At 47.2% G+C, this 27,464-nt stretch overlaps 1 protein-coding gene across 2 annotated transcripts in view; it reads right to left on the reverse strand.

The window, feature by feature from the left end:
- The window catches only part of LOC137429608 (importin-7), a 154,222-nt gene extending 126,974 nt beyond the window's left edge, over positions 1–27,248 (reverse strand). For both annotated transcript variants that reach the window (XM_078777984.1, XM_078777982.1), the window contains exons 1-2: positions 26,753–27,248; positions 22,424–22,505 (exon numbers count right to left, since the gene is read on the reverse strand). In XM_078777984.1, the coding sequence (XP_078634110.1) occupies positions 22,424–22,505; positions 26,753–26,836 (166 nt within the window). In that variant the 5' untranslated portion in view covers positions 26,837–27,248. The remainder of the gene's footprint in view (positions 1–22,423; positions 22,506–26,752) is intronic.
- Positions 27,249–27,464: the final 216 nt, after the last annotated feature.

The raw sequence follows: 27,464 nt of genomic DNA on the forward strand, positions 1-27,464 counted from the left end.
TATACCCGACTGTGAAGCCAATCATCAAATGCACCTGTCCGTACATTTTGCCACACCACCTGTGATATAATCCTGTTGTTGACTTCTTGCTGCGACAGACAATCAGTGACATGGTTCTTTGAACAAATAAATCACCAAAGTGTAAAAGAAACTCACCAGATTGATATACTGAGTTAAGAAAGTAAACCCGTCAAGAAAAAAAAAAATTCCATATTAAATGCCAAGTCTGTGTGTGTGTATATATATATACTAGCGGGGTCACCCGTGGGAATCCCACGGGCATGGATGTGTGTGACATTTCGACATATTGAGTTATATGCTGCACATTCATTTTTACAAAATGGTTACTGGCAAGTCATCAGATCCAGAAATGGTGTGAATTTAGTTATTTCACATAATATGTGACCCCTCACTCCTCTCCACCTGACACTCTCCTGTCTCCACCTGACACTCTCCTGTCTCCACCTGACACTCTCCTCTCTCCACCTAGCACTCCTCTCCTCTCCAAACCCTCACATCCCTCTCCTTTCCAATCCCTCACCTCTCCAATCCCTCACACTCCTCTCCTCTGCAATCCTTCACACCCCTCTCCAATCGCGCCTCACACTCCTCTCCAATCGCGCCTCACACTCCTCTCCAATCGCGCCTCACACTCCTCTCCAATCGTGCCTCACACTCCTCTCCAATCGTGCCTCACACTCCCCTCCAATCACTCCTCTCCAATCGTGCCTCACACTCCTCTCCAATCACGCCTCACACTCCTCTCCAATCGTGCCTCACACTCCTCTCCAATCACGCCTCACACTCCTCTCCAATCGCGCCTCACTCACCTCTCCAATCGGCTTTCCCCGTCTCGTTTCTCTCCTTTTTCTCCCGTCTCGTTCTTTTTCTTGCTCCAAATCGGCCCGTCGGAATCGGAAATCGGCCCGTCTCGCCCGTCGGCCCGTCGGAATCGGAAATCGGCCCGTCTTGCTTTTGTGCTTGTGCGTAAATAAATTGTGTTCATGACACCATTTCTGGTGTTGGGCTAGCGGCTAGGGTGCCGGCTTAGGATCCTGGGTTCGAATCTCGGTCGATCGCCGAATTAATGCCAGGGGGGTTGACTCAGCCTGTCATCCTTCCGAGGTCGGCTAATTGAGTACCAGTTCACTGGTAATTCCCTGTTTGTCGTTGAAGGCGGCAAAAAGGGTTGGCGTCAGGAAGGGCATCCGGCCGTAAAACATTGCTTCAAAAAGGGGACAAAAAAACAACAACTACCACGGTCCCCGAAAAGGCCAACCCCCGCTTTGCGGGGAAAAATGGCCTCTAAACGGTGGTTTTTACACCATTTCTGGATCTGATGACTTGCCAGTAACCACTTTGTAAAAATGAATGTGCAGCATCTAACTCAATATGTCGAAATGTCACACACATCCATGCCCGTGGGATTCCCACGGGTGACCCCACAAGTTTGCATTGACGTTCGTCGATGGACTCGTTCGCCCGTCTCATTCGTTTTCTTGCTGCATCCTGTTCAAGTCTGCGTTCTTCATCGAGCGTCTCATTCATTTTGGAAATAGAAGTTTCCACGCAGCGCATGAATTGTCACGATCCTCAAGAGGAATTTGTCTCGTAATCATCAAATGATAAATGGCAAGTAAATTATATTGTGGAAAATTAAAGATTTCAAATAAACCTATTTAAAGTGTATTCGCACATAACTAATTTTAAAAAACGAAGAAATATCTCTCGGTAATTTCCTGAAACATATTTTACTTCCGGCTAATAATGTTGAATTAAATAAAAACGAAGAAATATATGTCGGCATCATTGTTGACGTTTTTGTGACGACTGTCATCAAACGAAAAAGTAATATATCTTAACGGAAAAGCAAAAGCGAATTTTTAATATATATCGACACGTTGCCGTCGGTGTCATGTTGGGCGGTGTATGATACACCATGACGCGATTTTTAAAAATATATCTCTGCATTTTCCCGCGTGTGTGGAATGTTCTCAATTATTGCTGACACCGAGTCCAAAACCATCGATAAAAATGAAATCATATGGTGAGTTAGATTGGAGATAAAGGCGTGAGAGAGACTCAATGGCCTTGAAGTTGAAGTTACAGGCGTTTGAGAATTCATTTCGTTCTATAAACGGCAACTTTCATTGGATTTCCTTCCCGTTTTTTTTCAACCGAGTCGAAAACTATGTTAGCGACTGTGAAAAATGAAATGATATATCGAATTTTTAATATGTATCGACACGTTGCCGTCGGTGTCATGTTAGGCGGTGTATGATACACCATGACGCGATTTTAAAAAATATATCTGCATTTTCCCGCGTGTGTGGAATGTTCTCAATTATTGCTGACACCGACTCTAAAACCATCGATAAAAATGAAATCATATGGTGAGTTAGATTGGAGATAAAGGCGTGAGAGAGACTCAATGGCCTTGAAGTTACAGGCATTTGAGAATTCATTTCGTTCTATAAACGGCAACTTTCATCGGATTTTCTTCTCGTTTTTTTTCAACCGAGTCTAAAACTATGTTAGCGACTGTGAAAAATGAAATGATATATCGAATTTAAAATAGATATCGACACATTGCCGTCGGTGTCATGTTGGGCGGTGTATGATACACCATGACGCGATTTTAAAAAATATATCTCTGCATTTTCCCGCGTGTGTGGAATGTTTGTGGAAAATTAAAGATTTCAAATAAACCTATTTAAAGTGTATGCGCACATAACTAATAAAAAAAACGAAGAAATATCTCTCGGTAATTTCCTGAAACATATTTTACTTCCGGCTAATATGTTGAATGAAATAAAAACGAAGAAATATATGTCGGCATCATTGTTGACGTTTTTGTGACGACTATCATCAAACGAAATAGTAATATATCATAACGGAAAAGCAAAAGCGAATTTTTAATATATATCGACACATTGCCGGCGGTGTCATGTTGGGCGGTGTATGATACACCATGACGCGATTTAAAAAAATATATCTCTGCATTTTCCCGCGTGTGTGGATTGTTCTCAATTATTGCTGACACCGAGTCTAAAAGTAAAACCATCGATAAAAATGAAATCATATGGTGAGTTAGATTGGAGATAAAGGCGTGAGAGAGACTCAATGGCCTTGAAGTTACAGGCCTTTGAGAATTCATTTCGTTCTATAAACGGCAACTTTCATCGGATTTTCTTCCCGTTTTTTTTCAACCGAGTCTAAAACTATGTTAGCGACTGTGAAAAATGAAATGATTTATCGAATTTGATTTGAAATAAAACTGGGGGAGAGCAAGACACCACGGGCCTACAAAACAGGACTCAAAGCTATGCGAGTTAATAAAATGGTGGATATTTGTTTATAGCCACTCCCAGAATGGGTGGAGCTATGGGTGGAGCTACTCTGCAAACCGAGTAAGCCACACCCCGGACAGACACCCAACAGATAGACAGACAGACAGACAGACAGAATCATCTACGGCTATTATAATATAGATATATATATATATATATATATATATAGTTCGTATCAAAAAAAAGGTAATCCGAATTCAAGGGATTAATATGCAAAGGTTATTTATTTTGACAATTTACATGGGGTTTACTAATTAAGAGGAGATCCTCAACTTTCCATTGATGCCTTCCATGCATCATTGCTGTCACACATGACCGCGTACATGTTCATTGAAAATGACAAGTTCACATCGCACTTTGACAAGTTTGGCTAATCGATGCAAGTCAGGATAATTGGTGCAAAATGAACGACAGATGTGAACTTTTCTCAGGAATAATTGGCCTTTATGCACCCACACCTTTAACATGTCCACCTCCCCTTTCAGCACAAAGCTCACAGCGGTGGAGCATGCCCTGAACTGCTCGTCACCATAGCCGCGTCATTGCGCAAAGCATCCATGTCATGTCGAATACGGCCCTGCAATTCGTCAAGATTACGGGGAGGAGGGTGATGGTGTGAGGTCAGGTGATCTTGGCGGCCATTCCACTGCATGGTTGAGGGCGATGACTCGGTCTCCAAAGAGTTCCCTCAGTCGATCTCGGACAGCGATAAGATGATGTGCTGGGGCGCCGTCTTGGACCCACCAGAGATCTCTGAAGACACCACAAACCTGTCGCTCAAAGTTCTCCTCCAGCTGCGGTAAAACCTCATCATTGATCATCTGCAGATACCTGTCACCATTGACATTCCTTTGAAAGAAAAATGGTCCGATCACCGGACCACTTCCACAAAGTCCCAACCAAACAGTCCACTTTTGTCGATTCATGTTGGTGTCAAAATTAAATTCCGGGGGTTGTCCTGTCGGTGCATATTGAAGAACATTATGGGTATTGACCTTGCCGTCCATGGCAAAAGCAGCTTCGTCGCCGATAACGAGACACCGCAGGAAATTGACATCTGCTTCACAGCGTGTTATCAACCATCTGGCAAGCACCAGCCTCATAGCAAAATCCCCTGGCGAAGGTTGATGCCAGATGTAAATCCGATATGGATGTTGGTGGAGGTCCAGTCTTGTGATTCGGTTGAACGTTGCCGAAGGCAATCCCGTCCCATTTCGTCTTGCGCTGGTATCCCTAGGATGCTCCAAAACTTGCTGCCTTACTGCTGCAATGTTCATTTCCGATCGCCCAGTGCGCCTCCCACCAGAATTCCCCTTGTTGCAGTTGAGGCTAGTGCCATGCTCTTGGTATTTTCTAACATTCGCCCAGATGGTTTTGGCTGCTGGAGGCTCCCGTTCTGGGAAACGTTCCCTGAACGCATCACGAGTTCGCTGCAAACTTCCAGTTTGGTGAAAGGTTGTAACCACGAAGGTCCGCTGTTCAGTCGTCTTAAATACCCATCTTAAACAAAGGATGACGCAACTGACTATTACCAGACCAGCTCAACAATTTTACATTATCAACTTGGCAGTCGACAAGTCATGCGTCCATTTAAAACTGTCTTGCACTGATTAGCCAAACTTGTAAAAATGCGATTTGAACTTGTCATTTTCAATGAACATGTATTCGGTCATGTGTGACAGCAATGAGGCATGAAAGGCATCAATGGAAAACTGAGGATCTCCTCATAATTGGTAAACCACATGAAAATTGTCAAACTAAATAACCTTTGCATATTAACCCCTTGAATTCAGATTACCTTTTTTTTGATACGCACTGTATATATATATATATATACATATATATACTAGCAGAAGTACCCGGCATTGCCGGGCGGGGGAGGGGAGGGGGAGGGGGGAAGGGGAAGGGGAGGGGAGGGGAACGGGGGGAGAGCGAGCCCCTTGGTAAAGCGAGCGATTTTTTTTTTCATAGCGTCATAGCGTTCATAGCGTCATAGCGTTCATATCGTCATAGCGATTTTTTTTTCCATAGCGTCATAGCGTCATAGCGTCATATCGTTCATAGCGTTTCATAGCGTCATATTGTTCATAGCGATTTATTTTTTTCATAGTGTCATAGCGTTCATACCGATTTTTTTTTTCATAGCGTCATAGCGTCCATAGCGTCATCACGTGATCGCTCTGAGCGAATCAGCGCCCACCTGCTCTGATTCCGTTGATTCCGTGCGCTGAAATAAATGTGAATAAAAAATATGGATCGTCAAATATTTTGAGTTCGGCCATGTTCGTCCCAGGCTCAATGACCATGTCTATGCCAAATATCAAGCACGTAAGCCTCTCCGTTTAGGAGTCTTTCGGTAACATTACACACACACAAACTGTGTTTTATAGATATATATATATATATATATTGTTGCGGAGATGAGGACTGTATATTTTTTGATTGTGTGCTGTACTATTATTATTATTGGTTATTCTGCGCCCCCCTACCTCCGGAGCTGTGTAAAGGTGAAAGGGCATCCCATAATTAGTCCACAAGCATACACATCAGCCAAATAATAGAATACCCCTGTTGATAGTTATCTCTTATTCTGTGTTTTAGGGTAAGGCTGTGTCTCCCATTAAGTGAAGTACTCCATTGCACCAGTGAAAGAGAATAGATCCCCTTTCATTCCCATCCCCAAAATCCCCATTTCCTTCACATCCCCTTTCGTCATTGCCGAGCCTCGATTGACAATATTACATCCCCTCTCGTCATTGCCGAGCCTCGATTGCCGAATTACCTCCCCTCCAAAACCACAATTGACCATGGGCTCGAGTCGGGGAAGAAAGGCGTGTCTCCACCTCGTCATAGAGGGGAAGAGGGGCGTGCCCGCCCGTCGTCATCAAGGGCGGAGCCCGAGGGTCGCGCGACCAACCAGGGCCGAGGTGAGCACCCCGATGGGCGTGTCCAAAAAGGCCGGCGGCTTAATCGCCGGAGGCGTTATAAAGGCGTGCACGCAGGAAGCAAGTGGGTTGGTCACAAAGAGTTGGTCGTCAAGAGAGAGTCGTGAAGAGTCAGGCAGTGAGTCGGTTGCCAGTAGAGGGTCCGTGAAGAGTTGGTCACAAAGAGTTGGTCACAAAGAGTTGGTCGTCAAGAAAGAGTCCTGAAGCTTGTGAGGGAAGGAGAGAGAACCCGTCACACCAACCCCCCAAGCTCCGCGTTGGCTCCACTAAGCGTTCACCTCCACCAAGCTCCGCGTTGGCTCCACCAAGCGTTCACCTCCAGCCATCCACCTCCTGCCATTCCTGTCATTCCCCGCGTGAGTCTGTCTTCTGTTTGTTCTGTCCTGGGTTAATTAAGTCTGTATAAGCTAGTATTTTCCCTGTGTCACCTGCGTCTTATGTGCTTGTAAATAAACGTGACTGCTTTCTTTTTGCTTGTGTGTAAATAGTCAATAAATTCAGTAGTATTTCCAAACCTTTCTTTGCCTTCGTTGCCTTTGTCTTTTCCCTATTGACTAGCTGCGGTGCGACCCGGCCAACGTTTGGGTGGAATCGGGTGAGTCGGGGATCCTGTTAGGTCGCGGTAATACACCACCGCTCGGTCATCATAACATCTAAACCGCGATCTGTAACAATTGGTTGTCAGGAGTTGGATTCGGACCTGGGACTAAATTTGTTAGGCCCAAATTTTGGAACACCAATTGTGTTATCAGTAACAATTGGTGTCTGGGAGTGAGATTCGGGGCCCGAACCAAATTTTTAAAACATCGAAAAAAAAATTTGGTCAAAATTTGGAGCGGACGAAATTTGTTTTGTTTTAAAGCAAAACCCGAATTTTGAAATCGCGCCATGGCTGGTCAAGGCGACGGGATGCCGGTGGGAGAGCTAGAGGAGGGGTTAGGAGTAACCCAGGATCAAATGGAGGGGAGCAATGAGGAGGCGGTTGAGGGGGTATCAGGTGCACAAAATGGCGCTCTCGCGCACGAGGTTTCAGGCGCGCAAAAAGGCACCTCGCACGAGCGCGCAGTAGCCGAGCCCGCTGTATCAACGGGCTTTAACATGCAGCCGATTGACATGCAGGCCCTCATTGCGCAGCTACAGGCAGCTGTACAGATGAGTATGGGGAGCCAAATTGAGCGATTGGGTGAGCGGTTGGGAAACCAAATTGTGGGAATGAGGGCTGATAGTGAGCGATTAGAGGGCCAAATGGGGGCAATGAGGGACGAAGCGAGGGGTACCGGTGAGAAGTTAGACAATAATTTTGAGGGGTTAGACAACGGGATAAAAGAGGTAAAGAATGGGTTAACGGGGGTGGAAAATAGAATGGCTGCCCAGGAGAATCAGTTAGAGGGGGTAAAAAATGGGTTAATGGGGTTAGAAAATAGGATGGAGGACAAATTGCGGGAGATAGAGGAGCAATCCGCCCGAGAAATTAAACAGATGGGAGAGCAGATAGAGGAGGTAAAAATCGGGGTAGAAACCAAACTGGATGCTCAGAGGGATGAATTGGGACAGATGAGGGCGGCATCTACGAAAGAAAAGGAGGAGATGAAGGAGGAGATACGACGAGGTGTGGGTGAGGAGGTTTCGGGGCTACGCGAGGAGGTAAAGCGAGGTGAGAAGCGTATGGAGAAAGAAGTGAGGAATAATACGGCAAAGTTACAAGGGGGAATAGAAGATCTGACGGAGGAGGTGGAACAGCTGACGGAGGGACAAAAAGAACTAGTGGAGCAGGTTCAAAAGAACACTGCGGTACTAGGAGGGTTAAAGGCGACACAAAAAGAAATTAAAAACGAATTAATAGCGACGCAGAGGCAATGTCAGATGGTACGGGAGGAACTGACAATGAGGGTGGACGAGGTGACAGAGATAATGGAGACGAAGGACCGAGAGGTGAGGATGCACATAGAGACAGTCACGGTAGCCTTAGAGGACGAACTTGAGGAGACGCACCGAGAAATAAAAGAGGTTAAACAAAAATTAGAGGAAGTGGAAGAAGAGGTGAGTGAAATTAAGAAGGGACGAACAGAAACTAAAAGAGAAATCCAGGAGGAGGTGATGGAATATGTGCAAGGTCGGTGCTCAACTCATGATGTGATGCTCACTAACCGAATAAAGAGTTTGCAGGTGGCAAAGGAGGTGCGACGACGAGGTACGGAGGTGAGTGGCAATGTATATGATGTGAGGAAAGCTTCAGTCGGCTTGGGGATTGGTTTGGATCCGGGTGTTCGTGAAAGGCCGTTGGTGAAGTGTGTGGCAGGTCTGGTGTGCGAAAAAAGAGGTGTGCGAGAATGTCCGACCATGGGGTGTGTGAGGAAAAAGTGCACGCCGAGGAGTGAGTGTGCCGTCAAGAGTGAGTTGGTCGAAGCGCGTGTGCGAGGGGGTACATGGAAGCGCGGTGTGGTAAGTGTTACGGAGGAAGTAACGAAAGAGTGTGCGCAAGAGGATGCGCGAGAAAGGTGTGTAACGGACAGGTGCATGGGGAAAGAGTGCGCTGTCAAGAGTGAAGGAGAATGCACGCCTGTGGTGAGTGTTACAGAGGGTGTAACGGGAGAGTGTGCGCAAGAGTGTGCGCGAGAAAGGTGTGTAACGGACAGGTGCCTGAGGAAAGAGTGCGCTGTCGAGAGTAAGGGTGAGTGCGTTGTCAAGAGTGGTAGTGAGAGTGACATGGAGCGTGAGTTGGTGGTGACAGGTGAGCGAGGATGTACACCTGGAATGGAAGGATGCACACCTGGAATGGTAGAGCGTGTGTGGGAATGCACACTTGAGTTGGTCGTGAGGCACGTGGTTGGGTGTGCGAGTGAAAGCACACCTGTGATTGTCACAGAGGAGGTGACCGAGGAAGGGGCGCGAAGAGGTGTGTTGGTGAGGTGTGCGAGCGACGAATGTGCGCCAAGGTGTTCGGTGGGCAGGTGTGTGACCAAGTCGGTGGGCGGAATGAGTGTACCGAGGTGTGTAAGGAAAGGTACGAGGAGCATGGAAACAGCTGGAGGTATGAGCAAGAAAGGGGTAGCGTATGCGTGTAAGCATCCAGGTGAAGCATCGACGGTAACCGGTTTAGCGGTTAGAGCGACTTATAGCCGAATCGGGCCCTCGGTGCGTGCCGGGCTTCGCGTGCCGCGAGAACCAGCGGGGATCCGAGCCACGGCGGGTTCGAAAGGACCGCCGTGCGCGATCCACGCTGGGCCTCGCATGGAACGGCCGCGTCCGGGCTCCACTAGGCGGAGCGGGCAGCCCGATAGGAAGGGTCGTCATGGCGACCACTTTCTATTGAGACGTGCCGGCAGGTCGAGATCGGGACATTGGATGGCTCCACGCCGAGGTGGTGCGTGGGATCTCGGCCCGGGTAAGCCCCCGTCCCTGCCCCGAATGCGGGACGTATCCAGCCGCTGGCACAAAACGACCCGCGTTCATTGCTCGGCTGTACGAAGCCGGGCTGTAGACGTGAATTGGCGCACCGAGAGGATGTAATAAGTAGACGGATGGTGATAGTGATAGTGATAGTGATTTGATACGAAATTTATAATAGTGGGTAGAATTGGCAGTAAATGGAAAATTTTTGAATTGGTTGGAATTTGGACGAACAAAATTTATAGTGAGAGACCCCCGATGTGGTGGGATGGCAAATCCACCATCCCTCACAGACGTGGGGGCAAATGCGCAATAGTTTATGGGGTGGCTATGACAACCGAGCCAGGGAGGGCTTGGTTATATTGATAGGGATCTAGCGAAGATGACATTAGGTGACGTTAAGGTTAGATAGTGACTGATACCTGTAGTGAGGACGCAGGTAGTTTAGTGTGGATTATAATGACGAGGGAGCACAATAGTTTAAAGGGACGACTGGGAAGCGCAAGTTTCAGAGGGGAGTAGTTAGCTGAGATGATGCCGTGTGTGTGAGGATTGAACAGGTGTGATTGCACAGGTGTGCAACTGAACAGGTGTATGGAGCAGTGTACCAGGGAGTAGTGGTGATTGCGTGTTGTGTTGACCAAATGGTCCAGGAAGAGGAGGAGGGTGCAGGTGGCACCAGGTAGGATTGCACAGGTGTGCAACGACAGGTGAATGAAGGACAGGTGTATGGAATAAATGGTATGGAGTATAGGAATGGATGGTCGTGGAGTGAGTATGGTGGAAATTGTGGGGTGGAGTGGATGGTGCGAAGGTGTGAATGGGGGAAGAGTGGACCCCCATCACGGATACCCGGGGCGGGTAGTGTAAGTGTTAGGTAGAGGGTACAGGTAAATTGTGGTTGGATATTGGCATCTGTGGTGCGGGTGAAAGAATGGTCTTTGGATGGGTGCATTAGTGTTGTGGAAATGGCTGGGCGTGTAGCCTGTTAGTGTGTGTAGTTGGTTTGGGCACTCCACCACTGTGAGGATGTCGGCCAGGTGAGGCCGCAGGTGGGCTCTGGGAGCCGGTAGTTGTGGATGGGGCCCGAGGATCCGGAGGACGGACCTGGGTAGCCCAGTGCCAGAGGGCACCATGGGGGGACAGAGCCAGGAGAGGGCCTTCCCCAGTTAGTTAGGTTAGGGTGAGGAGCTAGGTAAGCTCGGGTGGCAACTGCAGTGGTGGAGGTGTGCAGGTGGGTAGACCTGCTGGGAGAGCTACACGTCGCAGCCCAGAAATTGTGCGAGGCACCGGGAGATGAATCGGGGGAGTGAGACCCCAAATTGAGAAGCACCACAGTTTGGTCAATGGGAATTGGTTTTTAGAACCTATAGTGTAAGTTGGCCAATGGATTGGCAGGGAGAGACCCCGGGTAGTGTAAAGTGTGTTAATGTCATTTAGAAAGTAGTTAGGATGAAGTCTCCTCGCACCATCTGCATCCACTCACCTGAGGTGACAGGTACTCCGCACCATGCCATGTTTAATTATTTTTGATGCAAATGTTTTGGAATGTGAGACGCATCATGACGTGGGTGTGACATTGTGCTTTGATGTTCCATCTCTGCCTCCTTATGAGGATTGATGATGAATTTGGTGATGGCAAATTTTGAAGTAGAGGGATTGTGGAGACGAATTTGGTATAGGGGAAATATGGGGAAGACGTGACAGTAGTGACGAATGTGTAGATTTTTGTACATATGGGGTAAGGGCAAGGGTAGGGTAGGTGACAGGGGGGTGACGTACGGTAGGGACGAGCTTTCTCACTTCGCCCTCCGTACGCATTTCGCCTTGCATTGCCTTATTGATGTGTACCCTTGTGACCTTACCCCTCGCTCAATTGTCTTTCCCCTTTTGTCTCCCACATGACCTGTGCGCCATTGGGTGCCGAGGGGAGCGTGCGTGGGTCGGCCATTGTGCGCCCGAAATTCCCAGAACCAGCTGTCTGCATCGATGCACCACATTATGGACCACATGCCTGTGGCCGAGCACCACCTATGGACCCCATGGGTTGGGGCATGGCCCCTCTGCTGGAACCGGCCATGAGGGCCCGAAATCTTGCTGGCGGACCTTGGCCACAGGGCACCGATGCCCCACAGGTGAACCACACGTAGTCGGCCCCTGTGGGCCATAAATAAAATAAAAACGGACACGTTAGGTGCATTCTTTTATTGCAAATAGGCCGCCAGCAAGGGAAGGTGACAACACCAGGAAAATAATAATAACCAGCAGAGGGAGCCGAAGAGCAAGAGACACCTGCAGGGTTTGGGTTTGTTGGCTTTATTTTATTGATGAACAATGGTGACTGCACCGATTGGTGCTTGGGTGTGTATTGGTGCGTTTTTGGGTGCTTTCATGGTGCGTCGATGCAGAGCAGACTGTCTCCCCCCCAGAAAGAACAATCACAGGTCCTGGGTTAGTTTTGTAAATAAAAATAGCGTCATTGTAAATAATGCTTCCCACCGTCAGTGTATAGTTTGAAGACCATTCCGCAATTCGGTTAACTGTGGGCGTAAGTCTGTTAGGCAGGGTGCAATGGAGCAGCGGGACACATTTATTTATGTTTTAAAACTGTCGCACTCAGGGTCAGGTTTAAAATAGAGGGAACTACACCTACGTGTCACACTAAAAATAAAAGTTGTAGGCCCGGGACGTGCCTAAGAGGAGGAGGGTGCAGTGTTGCGGAGATGAGGACTGTATATTTTTTGATTGTGTGCTGTACTATTATTATTATTGGTTATTCTGCGCCCCCTACCTCCGGAGCTGTGTAAAGGTGAAAGGGCATCCCATAATTAGTCCACAAGCATACACATCAGCCAAATAATAGAATACCCCTGTTGATAGTTATCTCTTATTCTGTGTTTTAGGGTAAGGCTGTGTCTCCCATTAAGTGAAGTACTCCATTGCACCAGTGAAAGAGAATAGATCCCCTTTCATTCCCATCCCCAAAATCCCCATTTCCTTCACATCCCCTTTCGTCATTGCCGAGCCTCGATTGACAATATTACATCCCCTCTCGTCATTGCCGAGCCTCGATTGCCGAATTACCTCCCCTCCAAAACCACCATTGACCATGGGCTCGAGTCGGGGAAGAAAGGCGTGTCTCCACCTCGTCATAGAGGGGAAGAGGGGCGTGCCCGCCCGTCGTCATCAAGGGCGGAGCCCGAGGGTCGCGCGACCAACCAGGGCCGAGGTGAGCACCCCGATGGGCGTGTCCAAAAAGGCCGGCGGCTTAACCGCCGGAGGCGTTATAAAGGCGCGCACGCAGGAAGCAAGTGGGTTGGTCACAAAGAGTTGGTCGTCGAGAGAGTCGTGAAGAGTCAGGCAGTGAGTCGGTTGCCAGTAGAGGGTCCGTGAAGAGTTGGTCACAAAGAGTTGGTCACAAAGAGTTGGTCGTCAAGAAAGAGTCCTGAAGCTTGTGAGGGAAGGAGAGAGAACCCGTCACACCAACCCCCCAAGCTCCGCGTTGGCTCCACCAAGCGTTCACCTCCACCAAAGCTCCACCAAGCTCCGCGTTGGCTCCACCAAGCGTTCACCTCCAGCCATCCACCTCCTGCCATTCCTGTCATTCCCCGCATGAGTCTGTCTTCTGTTTGTTCTGTCCTGGGTTAATTAAGTCTGTATAAGCTAGTATTTTCCCTGTGTCACCTGCGTCTTATGTGCTTGTAAATAAACGTGACTGCTTTCTTTTTGCTTGTGTGTAAATAGTCAATAAATTCAGTAGTATTTCCAAACCTTTCTTTGCCTTCGTTTTCCTCTTTGCATTCGTCGCCTTTGTCTTTTCCCTATTGACTAGCTGCGGTGCGACCCGGCCAACGTTTGGGTGGAATCGGGGATCCTGTTAGGTCGCGGTAATACACCACCGCTCGGTCATCATAACATCTAAACCGCGATCTGTAACAATATATATATATATATATATATATATATACTGTTACGGACCGCGGATAAGATGTTGGTTTGCCGAGCGGATAGCCCCGCGGCCCTAACAGTTACCCCGACTAACCCGATTCCCGAACGTTGGCCGGATCGCGCCACAGGTATTCAATAGGGAAAAGACAAAGGCGACACGGATGGGAAGAAGAAGAAGACAAAAAGGTTGGAAATACTACTAAATTTATTCCTACTATTTACACGCCAAAGTAACCAAGGAGAAGGAAAGATAATAAAATAATATACAGAAGAATCAGAGACACAGTGCAATTATTAGCTTACCTACAGTCTTAATTATTACCCAGGACAGAACAAACAAAAGACAGACTCACGCGGGGAATGATGATAGGAATGGCAGGAGGTGGATGGCTGGAGTGGGAGGAAGGTTCAGCTGGACCCGCAGCACGGTCGGGTCGGGGATTAGCAGCCGCCGCCCTTTCTCGATCGGCGCGTTTAGCAGCCGCCGTTCCTTCGCGGCCCTGCTCAAAAACTGCCGTCAAGGCCCCAAAGCTGCTGTGGCTGAAGCTGCTCTTCCAGGGATCCCTTACTCAACTCTTCTCAACTCAACTCTTCTCGTACTCAACTCCTGCTCAGTCCAACCACACACTTCTCTCTTGCTTGGTCCAACCACACACTTCTCTCTTGCTCGGTCCAACCACACACTTCTCTCTTGCTTGGTCCAACCACACACTTCTCTCTTGCTCGGTCCAACCACACACTTCTCTCTTGCTTGGTCCAACCACACACTTCTCTCTTGCTTGGTCCAACCACACTCGTTGCACATCTCCCTTTTGGTCCAACCACAACTCTCTGCACGTCTCCCTTTTGGTCCAACCACAACTCTTTCCACGTCTCTCGCGCGCGCGCTTTTATAGCGCCTCAGGCGATCAAGCAGCCGGCCTTCAGGACACGCCCCTCGGTGAGCTCGCTTCGGCCCTGATTGGTGGGCACAGGCCCTCTGACTCCACCCTTGATGACGATGGGCGGGCACGCCCTTCTTCCCCGACCTTACCTCATGGCTAATGGTGGTTTTGGGGTGAAATCAACAACCAACAGCTGTAGCAAACCTGACAAACTGCCCAGTGCAGTTGGTAATTGAGGCTTGGAGGGGATGTAGTTGGCAATTGAGGCTTGGCAATGACGCAGTTGGAAATGGAGGTTTTGGGAATAGGAATGAAAGGGGATCTATCTTGTTTCACTTGGTGCAATGGAGTGTCATCTTAATGGAAGACAAGGCCTTACTCTAATACACATAATAAGGAAATAAACTACTGAACAGGGGTATTATGGTGTCCTTCATGTATGCTTTATGGAACTAACTACGGGAACACCCTTTGACCTTTTTACAACACTGGAGCAAGGAGGGCGATATTTTAACAACAATTTACTATACAATAAAAACACAATAAAAAAAACAATCCTCATAATCCACAACACTGCACCCTCCTCCTCTTAGGCACGTCCCGGGCCTCTTACCTTAACTTTTAGTGTGGCACGTAGGTGTAGTTCCCTCTACTTTTAACCTGACCCTGAGTGCGACAGTTTTAAAACATAAATAAATGTCCCGCTGCTCCATTGCACCCTGCCTAACAGATTCACGCCCACAGTTAACCGAATTGCGGAATGGTCTTCAAGCTATACATTTACGGTGGGGAGCATTATTTACAATTGACGCTACTTTTATTTACAAAACGCAACCCAGGACCTGTGATTGTTCTTTCTGGGGGGGGGGGGGGGGGGGGGGGGGAGACAGTCTGCTCTGCATCGACGCACCATGAAAGCACCCTCAAGCACCAATCGGTGCACAGTCACCATTGTTCAATAATAAAAATAACCAAACAACCCCTAACCCTGCTGGTGGTCTCTTGCTCTTCGGCTCCCTCTGCTGGCTATTACTATCTTCCAGATGTTGTCGTCATCTTTGCTGGCGGCCTACTTGCAATAAAACTTGCACCCAACGTGTCCATTTTTATTTATTTATGGCCCACAGGGCCGACTAGTGTGGTTCACCTGTGGGGCATCGGTGCCCTGTGGCCAAGGTCCGCCAGCAAGATCTCGGGCCCTCATGGCCGGTTCCAGCAGAGGGGCCTTGCCCCAACCCATGGGGTCCATAAGTGGTGCTCGGCCACAGACATGTGGTCCATAAGGTGGTGCATCGATGCAGACAGCTGGTTCCGGGAGTTTCGGGCGCACAATGGCGGACTCACGCACGCTCCCCTCGGCGCCCAGTGGCGCACAAGGTCCTCATGTGGGAGACAAGGGGGGAAAAGACAGATGAGCAAGGGGTAAGGTCACAAGGGTACACATCAATCAAGGCAATGCAAGGCGAAGTGCGTACGGAGAGCGAAGTGAGAAAGCTCGTCCCTACCGTACGTCACCCCCCCTGTCACCTATTCTACCCTTGCCCTTACCCCATATTTACAAAATCTACACATTTACAAATTCGTCGCTAATGTCACGTCTTCCCCATTTTTCCCCTATACCAAATTCGTCTTCACAATCCCACTATCCAAAATTTGCCATCACCCAATTCATCATCAATCCTCATAAGGAGGGAGAGATGGAACAACAAAGCACAATGTCACACCCATGTCATGATGCGTCTCACATTCCAAACATTTGTATCAAAAATAATAAAAACATGGCATGGTGTGGAGTTACGTCACCTCAGGTGAGTGGATGCAGATGGTGCGAGGAGATTTCAATCCTATCTACCTTCTAAATGACTTTAACACACTTTACACTACCCGGGGTCTTTCCCTGCCAAACCATTGGCCATCTTACACTCTATGCGGTTTTAAGAACCAAACTCCCATTGGCCAAACTGTGGTGCTCTCCAATTTGGGGTCTCACTCCCCCGGTTCAACTCCCTGTGCCTTTGCACAATTTCGGGGCTGAGTCGTGTGGCTCCCCTAACAGGTCTGTTAACAGTCGTGTGGCTCCCCTAACCTGTGCGCCTCCGCCACTGAAGTTGTCTCCCGAGCTTGCCTAGCTCCTCACCCTACCTATCTAATTGGGGAAGGCCCTCCCTGGCACTTACCCCCTCGGTGCCCTCTCTGGCACTGGGCTACCCGGGTCCGTCCTCCGGATCCTCGGGCCCCACTCAACTCTACTGGCTCCCAAAGCCTACCTGCAGCCTCACCTGGCCAACATCCTAACAGTGGCGGAGCGCTCAACCAACCATCCCTCTAACAGGCCACACGCCCAGCCATTTCCACAGACTCACGCACCCATCCAAACACCATTCTTCCACACGCACCACAGATGCCAATATCCAACCACAATTTACCTATACCCTCTACCTAACTCTTAAACTACCCTCCCCGGGTATTCGTGATGGGGTCCATCCTCCCCATCCACTACCTTCGCACCAACCACTCCACTCCACAGTTTCCACCATACTCACTCCACACCATCCATTCCATACTCCATGTATTCCAGACCATTTATTCAACCATTCTCCATACACCTGTTTACTCACTGGCACACCTGTGCTCACACACCTGGTGCGTCCTGCACCCTCCTTCCTCCCAGGCTTCTTCATTCAATACAATGCACTCACCCACACTCACAATACTCTGCTCAATACTCTTCTACACACACACACACAGCATCATCTGATCGAACTACTCCCTTCTGAAACTCGCGCTTCCCAGTCGCCCCTTATACTATTGCGCTCCCTCGTCGTTATCAACCAGCTAATCTACCTACGTCCCCTACTGCAGGTATCATGTCGCTACTTAACCCTACAGTTACCTATGGTCATTTCTAAGTCCCTATACAATTATCCAAACCCTCCCTCGGCGAGCTTACACTGCCATAACCCCATAACTAGTGCTCATGTGCCCGGGTGATGCGAGGGATGGTGGATTTACCATCCTTGCACATCGTGCATCTCCCATTATCAATTTTGCCATTAAATTCTCGCCAATCAAAATTTGCCAATCTTTACTACCAATCATTTTTACCCATCAAATTTGCCAATCATTACTGCCAATCCTATTCACTATTCCCAATTTCGAGTCAAAACACTATCATCATCATCACAGTCCGCTATATCTGAGCCTCGGTGCGTCATTACATTCTCAAAGCGCGGCTTCGCAAAGCCGAGCAATGAATTCGGGTGATTTGGTCGCCTGCAGGTTGAGTCCGTCCGGCATTTGGTTCAGGGGAGGAGGTTTGGTTGAGCCCAGGTTTAAAGCACCATCCCTACGCAGGGCCTTTCGCTCCCAAGCACGATGGGCCAACCTTGCCCGGGCGGAACGCCGCCACCACAAGGGGGCGCCGCTCCGATCCCACCTACCTGCCCTTGAACCGGGCCGGTCGCCTTGCCCGGCAAGGCCCGGACTCGACCGTGCGGGGCGGGGCCAGGCCCGGATCGTGCACGACGCTCCGAAGAGAAGCGACGCAGCACCGATCCCCGCCGGCACCCGCAATACCCGCAGCCCGGCACGGACCGAGGGCTCGCGTTGGCTCACCGTTGGTCTAACCGCTGCTCCGGTCCACGTCGATGCCTTACTCGCATGCTCACACGCATACACGACCCCTTTCACACTCGCAAAACCCGGCGTCTCGGCGCCTCCCGTGCATCCCACACACTTCGTCCATTCCACCACCACACTCCCTGTTACACACCACACCTCTCGCGCACCATCTTGCGCACACTCTCCTGTTACACACCACACCTCTCGCGCACCTTGCGCACACTCTCCTGTTACATCCTCTGCAACACTCACCATCACACGCTCCGATGTGCTCTCCCACACTCGCGCCACCACAAACTCACTCTCCGTGTCACACTCCGTACACTCCGACGTGCATTCTCGCTCGCACTCGGTATCACTCCCACACTTTGTAACACACTCACTCCTCGACGCACACTCTTTTCTTACACGCGCGCCATTTCCACACACACAGCGCCCAACGGACCTCCCACAAACGCCCGCGGTACGCTGGGATCCCAAGCGCGTGAAAATTCTTTTCGCGCCAAACATCTTCCTGCAAAACCTCTTAGCACCATATACAGCATGACTCACCTTTGGGATCCTCCTCTCCACGCGCACCTGCAAATCTTTATAAGGATTAGCAAGTATGGCATCAGGATGTGAATTTAGACTTTGTACAATATCCACCTCTCCCTTCAATTCCTGGGCTACCTCCGTCGTCTTTTCAATTTCAATTCCAGCTACTTTTTCTTTATTCGCCCCGACGACCGCTGGCTTTATTAACATTCCCTCTTCTACCTCAGCGGTCGCCGGCTTCCCCAAACCCCGGGTCGCGATCTCTATACCCGTCATTTTAACCGCGCTTTGCTCCAACTCGCTCAACCCGCGCTTCTCAACCCGCGTTACCTCGTCGTGCACCCCCGCAACTCCTCGCCCAACCTGCGGTTAACCTCCCTCTTGGCTTCCCTTACCTCATGTGCGGCCTTGTCCCTTGCCAACCCCTCATTAATTTCTTTGGCTTCGCCAATTATGCCCCCCAGTTTGTCCCCTAATTTGCTTCCAAATCCCTCCAATTTGCTTCCCAACTTGTTTCCTAGTCCTCCCAATTTGCTGTTTAATCCCTTACATTTATTGTCTAACCCCTCTAATTTGCTTCCTAGCCCCCCTAATTTGGTTTTCCAATCATATCTCAATTCCCCAAATTGACTTCCCAATTGCTCACCCTGAGCCCTCGTCTCGTCCCTCTGCAGGTTGAGGGACGCCTGCATTTGCGCCATAAATTGCTCCATGAGGGCTCGCATGTCGCCCACCCCCATTAGTGCAGCGGGCGTGGCTGCCGCAGCCACGTGCGAGCCGCCGCCATTTTGTGCGCCTGCAACCCCCGCTACCGAATGCGTATTGCGCTCCTCCTCCATGATTCCCACTGCCTCCCTGGGGTCCTGGGTCGACTCTACCCCCTCTTCTAACTCCCCTACCGGCATCTGGTCGCCTTGATTATCCATGGCGCGACTTTAATTTGGATGTTAATAACAATTTCGGCCGCTCGTAATTTTGACCAAATTTTTGGATGTTTAAAAAAAAAATTGGTTCGGGCTTCAAATCCCACTCCTGACACCAATTGTTATGGATCTGGGACGACGGCGCTCCCCTTGCCAAGGGGGGTTAACCCCTTGTCCTTTATACTGGCCGTCGCCGATCCTGAGGGTATAACGTCACGCCCGGTCAGCGCTGGATAGGGTATTAGGCCTGTCCGTCCTATGACCTAAGTACCAGCGCCTTCCGGGACGTAAGGAAATACCCCCCGCCCGTGCCGCAGTGTAATTGATTGATTGCGGAATGACCGTTGACCGTTCAAACACTTCCGTTGAACTTGGGGCTGACTCAGAAGAAGACCTTTGTTGGTCGAAAGCTTGTCGACAATTAAAGATCGACGTCCTGAAGCTACGTCCGCGTCTTATTCAATCTAATGATTATTTATTCAATACAAATGAGACGCCCTGCTCGTACTTTGGAGTTTCTACTATTTCTTACAGTTATATATATATATATATATATATATATATATATATATATATATATATATATATATATATATATATATATATATATATATTGTTGCGGATATGAGGATGGTATGTTTTTGATTGTGTGTATTGTATTGGAAATTGCTGTGTAACATTGTTGATTATGGCCCCTCCTGCCTCCAGAGTTGTGTAAAGGTAAAAAGGGCGTCCCGGTAGTTAATTCCATGAAACACCACATTGAAGGACACGATAAAACCCTTGTTCAGTAGTTTATATCCTTATTATGTGTTTTAGGGTAAGGCCTTGTCTTCCATTAAACTGACACTCCATTGTACCAAGTGAAAAAGATAGATTCCTTTCATTCCCATTCCCAAAAACCTCCATTTCCCCTTTCGTAATGGCCAAGCCTCAATTTGGCAGTTACATCCCCTCCAAAGCCGCCATTGACCACGAGGCAGGGTTGGGGAAGAAAGGCGGGTCCCCACCTCGTCAGAGAGGGGAGGAGTGAGTCAGCCCCACTCAACCAACCACGAACAAGGGGTTGGACTTGGAGAGGGTGTGGAGAGAAACATCAAGGAGGTTCGCGAAGGTTGAGGGGCGGGGCCTATATAACCCACAGCGGGACGTTCCCCAAAGAGAAAGGAGAGGAGCTTTTACGAGAGATGAGCTGAGTTGTGAGGCCCAAAAGCAGAGATCATCCAGGGAAGCACAAAGCCTGCTATTCGTCGCCTTGCTCGCCAGCAGCAGCGTCCACAGCAGCAGCAGCAGCAGCAGCAGCGTCCACAGCAGCACCAGCAGCAGCGTCCACAGCAGCAACAACACTCGCCAGCCGCTTGGGGCCTGGACGGCAGTTCGGAGCAGGGCCGCGAAGGAACGGCGGCTGCCCAACGCGCGGATCGTGCTGCCGGACCCATTGGACTTTCCTCTCCTTCCAGCCATTCCTGCCTGCAAGTTCCCCATTCGTGTACGTGAGTTTGTTTTGTTTGTTCTGTCCTGGGTAGGTAATTAAGTCTGTATAAGCTAGTAATTTTCAGTGTCACCTGCTTTTTCATGTCCCCTGTAAATAACCGTGACTGCTCTTTTTGCTTGTGCGTGTGTAAATAATAAATCCCGTTACTCTTCTGTACGTCTTCTTCTTCCTCTTTGCATTCGGTCGCTTTAGAGTTTTCCACATTGAATATCTGTGGCGCGATATGGCCAACGTTTGGGTGAATCGGGTTTAGTCGGGGAAAAACTGTTCTGCCGCGGTGCCTCCGCTCGGTAAATAACATCTAATCCACGGACCGTAACAATATATATATATATATATAACCTCCAGTAACGTTGTAGTCACCACAAAGGGATTAGTGCTACGATTAGATTTACATTTAGATTTACGTTCGGTTATTATAAAGAAAATTTTATTATTAAAAATTTTTTTTTTTAACTGAGGTGAATTCCTTACTTCCGTGGTTACACCACTTCAATCCATCAACTTTCCATTCACGACATTGGGATTAAAGTGTTCTTGTTATATTTACTATAATATTATTATTATTATTACGAAAACGATACAACTGAAACGATATCACTGTATAAAGAAACCTGAGCTTAATTTGTCCGAAGCGGAAGGTGAGTCATAATGCCAAAGGCCTATACGTACCATATTGTTTGAAAAGCCATAAGGCCGATGCTTTCGATATTTGATGGTCATTTTAACTATCGGTTTGTTTGTGTTTCACACTGAATGAAAAACGTAAAGGCAGAGCATGGCGATTGTGATATATGACAGGTTCGACGATATGTTCGGCATGAAAGGCATATAAATCAAAATGGCGGAGTGTGGAGAGTTAGCCATTGTATGCCGTAATGACAGACGTAATCACATCACCATGTCATGTGACCAGAATCTCAGCTCTGATTGGTATACGTTTAAGGGGACATACATACAATCATACATACATACATACATATGGACGAACGGACAAACACTGTTCTAGACGGCTCTGCCCGATGGGCTACGTCATAAAAACACTCTTGATTAAAGCATTTTCGCTCAACACGATGATTTCTCAGAATACATCCCCTTCGTAAATAGAAGAATGGATGTACAGGTTTATTATATTTTCTTGCAGCTGACACCCCAGTACAGTCGAGTCACTTGATCAGCTATTTTGGCCAGACTGACTTGCAAAAAAATATATGAAAAAGTACTCTTAAACATAAAAACAAACATAAAAAATAAATCCCTAAAATGCACAATTCAAAGTGAAATATTTGAATACAACTGTCATTTTGATGACCAGCAAGCAATACCTTACCTGCTTGGCGAACACACTTGTCCAATTGCTCAGTCATCACTATCTGCAGCAGGGTTGGTGCAAAACTAATGATCTTGTGTATCTGCAACAAATACATGACTTTTTACACGAGAAAAAAAGACGATTGTGAGGGGATCTGATAGAGATGTTTAAGATTATGAACTAAGGATATAGACAGAATAAGTGCAGATGAATTTTTCAGCAGAATGGACACATGACAAGGGGACACATTTCAAGAGCAAGTAAGGCAAGGTAGTAAGGCAAGGGTCTTTCACTCAGTGGTGAATGCATGGGATCATCTCCCTGAAAGAACAGTGACACCAGAATCGAGGGATTGTTTTTGAATCAAATTGGATAAGTATCTGGAATTAATATAATGGGAATTGGGGGGGGGGGGGTGGCAGGAGGGTGGTACCAAGATGTTGGTGCGATTTATGCAGACTTGATGGGCTCCTGCGTTGAAGTTCCTTGTAAAGCAAACTTGGTCTCTTATTCTAAATAACCATACATGAAGAGCCACTGCCCAAGATAATCAACCACATTTTTCGGGGGAGGGGGGGAGTGGCTCATTTTCAAAAGCTTTAAAGCATAAAGTAAGTTTGAAGATAAAGATTGTTGTGTTATATAGCAGTACTAGCAAAGAGCTTGTCCTTATGGACAGGAGGAAGAGGAAGCAGGACTTGGGGAGTACGTGTTTACTGTTGTGCCGTTCCACAACACACAAACACACAAAGTCTTCCCTCACAGTGATAGTGTGGGGCAATTAAACTAATTTTTTAGGGTTAAAAGGGGCAGGTAAAATATAGGGAATATATAGGACTTGTGTACCCCGGTTTAGAATAGATGCACCGTATCCCTGCGCATCGTAAGAGGCGACCAAGGGTTGGCGTCAGGAAGGGCATCCGGCCATAAAAACATTGCCTCAAACAGGGAACCATGATTATCATGGGGCCCGCAAGGCCAACCCCCGCTCTAGCAAGGAAAAATGGCCTTAAAACGATCATTCATATAGGGTTTTAGTATGGGTAAAATAAACAGATCGATAGAAACACACTGGGGATGTCTGCATCAGTTAGTTTGTGATCTGGTGATAATCAGCATCGCATGTTAAACATCTCCCAGTGACACGTCAAACCCTCCTGTGAAATTTTGTGAATGTATTATTTTACAAGTAATAAAAAACGTTTATTTTTTAAATGGAAAATGATGTAGGGATGGCACATCAAAAATAATGTAAGCAAGGTAAGGGTGTTCACAAGAGATTATCTTGCGAAGCTATACTTACTTCTTTCTTTGAATAATGGTTGGTACATGTCCATCCCTCCATCCATTCGCAATGAGTGCATGTTGGTTGTTTCCATGTACATATTTAACCAGCAATATATTAAGCAGTTAAAACACACAGACACTTGCTGGTGGTGATTGTGAACCCAAATCGAGAAAGATGTATTGTGTAATTTGCAGGCAACAACCAAGGCTAGCATATTAAAAACGGAGTAGCAGAGTACCCACCCCCAGGGTGGGTCAAGTTTGCACATTACTTCCTGAAAAAGCATCGTCTGTCTTTTGCAAGAAGACTCTTTTGATGTTTGCATGATGTGTGCCAAACAGGTTCGAGATGTCTGCAGGTCTAATGGGTACATTCGAATAGAACTATTAGTTCGGTCTAAAGGGTCAAAAGGGTTTAATCTCTCAATCATGTAAAAAGGTCTCGAAGTGGTCTAAACTCTAAATGGTCATGATTGCTCTAGATCCAAGCTGTCCAACGGGTCTGAAGGGTGTAATCGGTCTAAATGGTGTTCAGGTCTAAGGGGTCTAAAGGGACTTAAAGGGTGCAAAGGTCGAAAGGTCTAAAGTTTCTAGGGGTCCAGAATATCTAAAGGGTGAAGGGGTCTAAAGATGTCAAAGTGTTGAAAGGGTCTCAAATGTTAAAAAGGGTCTCAAAGGAAAAATGTCACCTTTTTGCAATTACAGTAAAGGGAGTTCTGCAGCCCTGTGATTAGCATCTGTTGCCCACCACTAGTTATTAGATTGTTCTGTGCCCCACCCTTACCTCAAATCACCCAAAAGCTTATTCATAATCACATCTCGCTTCTCATGAGTGGAAAAAAAAAATCTTGAATTTAGTTGCATAGAGGTGAGATATGAACACAGGTTTTATATTCCATCACCCTCACCCTTCATCCACAGCTCGATGGAATACTACTCTCCCCTCTGGGCCGGTGCTCCTGCCTCACACCGAGCTCGGCTTCACGCTGTTGAAAGCAAAGCTTTCAGAATCATTGGAATCTCCCGCGATTAAGCTAACTCCGAGGGCCTTTCACTCACTCACTCACCGCAGGCAGGATGGTGGTCTTTCTGTCTTCTACAAACTCCTATCTGGCCTTGCTCCCCTAGCTTTATCTGTGCTCTGTCCCCCAAATATTCCTACAGGTCGCACAAGATCTGCCTGCAACCCTCTTATGGTTAAACTGCCAAAATCAAGACTCTCTGCTCACCTTCACTCCTTCATTCCTCTTTACTCCCGCCTCTGGAACAAACTCCCTCACTCTCTTAAATCCCACTCCTTCCTCCAGGTCTTTAAAACAGCTGTTCACCACTATCTCTTATGTTCCCCCATCCAAAACCTTTATCTCTTCTACCCCCTTAATTCACCCCAGATCCACTTTTTTTTTTGAAATCCCGACTTCTTTCTTTCCTGGAGGTTCTGGCAGTGTCCATGTGTTTTCTACCTTTCCCACCCCCCTCCCCCACCTTCCCATGCCTCCACCCACCAATCCCTCTCCCTCCCACGGATCTTCCGTTGTTCCTGTTCTCTACTGTTGTATGTGTGTGTTTCCCTCTCTCTCCCCATCTTGTCTCCCGCTCCCTTTATTGTATGTTTTGTGTGTCCGTTTGTTTATGTTTTTTTGTGTGATTGGCATTAGCTCTTACATGAGCCTCAATCTTGTATACACAAAAAAAGAAAGAAAGAAAAGGAAACGAATGTATGTGTGTGTATCTTTGGTTGTTATCCTCATATGCAGGTTTTCGAAGGTGGAACGGAGTCCTCTCCAGTTTCAAAGTATCCACCTCCGTTTCAGTAAGGGATCATGATTCATGGATCAGTTTGTGAAGTCTTCTTGTTCTCAAGGTTTTGTTCCGAGAGTTCTTTTGAGGATAGTCACTGAGCCTCGGACACCTTCCAAATGCAGTTCATTTGTCGTAATATTCCCCACGATAGTTTTAAGGACTCTAAGGTATTTTTTAATCATTCCCGTTGCTCCAATAATCGTTGGTACAATTTCAGAGCTCTTCAGCTTTCAGGATCTTTTCACTTCATTTTTGAGGTCTTGGTATTTGGCGATTTTCCTGAGTTATGCATTGTTTAGGCTAAAAAAAAAAAAAGGGGGTTAGCCATGGCACTGAAGCCTCAATTAGCAATGCTTATTTTCTTTTTTGCACCTCAGTATCACTATCATATCCGGTCGCAATGTTTTAGCATGTGTTGCCCAATCATCAAAAAATTGCCCAAAAGAAAATGAAAAGAAAATCTAAAGTTGTTGCCCATCTGTTAACCCCCATCCCAATCAAAAATGTTATTTTGACCGAAATAAATATCAAATTTTAATGAATCTCATGTAACCCTAACCCTAAATGCTAACTGAGAAGGCCGCTCATTGGCTGATATGATCACATGATGTATCGCTGCTCTATGATTGGCCTTTTCTCGTCGGAAGGAGGTGCAGCAATTTATATTCGTATTTTCTCCGTTAATTATTTTTTGCCACGATATTAACATATAGAGAAGTTGTCAGAAATGACAAGATATCCGTTTAAAAATTGTGTTTACGAATTTATGAGAAACTTGTTTAATATTTAAAAAAAAAAAAAAAAAAAGTTTTAGCCTTAGGACACGGAAGAAGGAAACAAAATTATATACATTATAGTAATATTTCTGGAATCAACAAAAAAAATAACAAAAAATAAACAACAACAACAACGTTATCAATGTTTTTTCGCGTGTTTCACTTCATTTTACATCCTCATTGAGACTCGTAGGTAAACATGCAACACGTTAATGAAGTACACCACGCCGACTTGATTAAACCATGAATCATGATCAGCGAGGCTCGACTTCCTCGCCTCGTTCTTTAAAATGGGAAATTGTTTGTTTAACTTTCGTTCACGAATTTTGCCGGCGAGGTACACGTACAGTGAATGAAAGCTTCAAACATTGCAGAAGATGTTCATAAAATATCTCATTAAGCGGCGTAACGATAAGGTGGACAAGCCGGAAGAGGCGAGAATTGGAGGGAAACGGATCTGGGCCGACGCACAAACACTCACTTGGTTGAGCTCAGTCTCCGCTGCTTGCCTCAGCTGAGGGTCCATGGTGCCCCGAAGAGCGTCCACGATCCTGGCTGGGTCCATAGTTTGTTTGTTTGTTTGGGCCGGGTACCGCCTATAGGCCGAAAAACCAGAAGCGCACACCGGCGTCCCCGCAACCCTCACCCCACTAAGGGCGTCAAGTCCACTGCTTATTTATTTATTTTCTTCTTCAGGTAATCCTCTTCCGTTATGCTCCATTCTTATGTAAATAGAAACATTCATACGACACAAAACGTCACGTCTTTAAAATACGAACTTCGTAATAATTACACCAACGTCCAAGCAACTGTAAAAAGTCAACGTGCGCGTCAACTGACAACGTAAAGCAATTTCATTTAAATGAGGTCCATGAAATTGCGTTATTACTGTGTATCATCATCACAGCCTATAAACACCAAACAAGTACACATGACAATTAATAATAATTACCATTACCACAGATTTCCTCTCTTATTCCTTAAAATTGGATTTTTCAAATGCAGCCGATCTATCAAACGACATTATACATTAAATAAGGACGATCGCACCGTACACAATTAGTGAGGGAAACGTTTACTTGATACACGTTTTGAACGTTTAAGGAAAACATATGCAGTCGCGCACGACACTGCCATGGTTATCAGACACCAGGCGAAAAGATTATTTACTCCAAAATTGCAAGCAGAGCTTA

Source organism: Myxine glutinosa, chromosome 1 (assembly GCF_964187855.1).
Source record: "Myxine glutinosa chromosome 1, kmMyxGlut1.1, whole genome shotgun sequence".
Lineage (NCBI taxonomy): Eukaryota > Metazoa > Chordata > Myxini > Myxiniformes > Myxinidae > Myxine > Myxine glutinosa.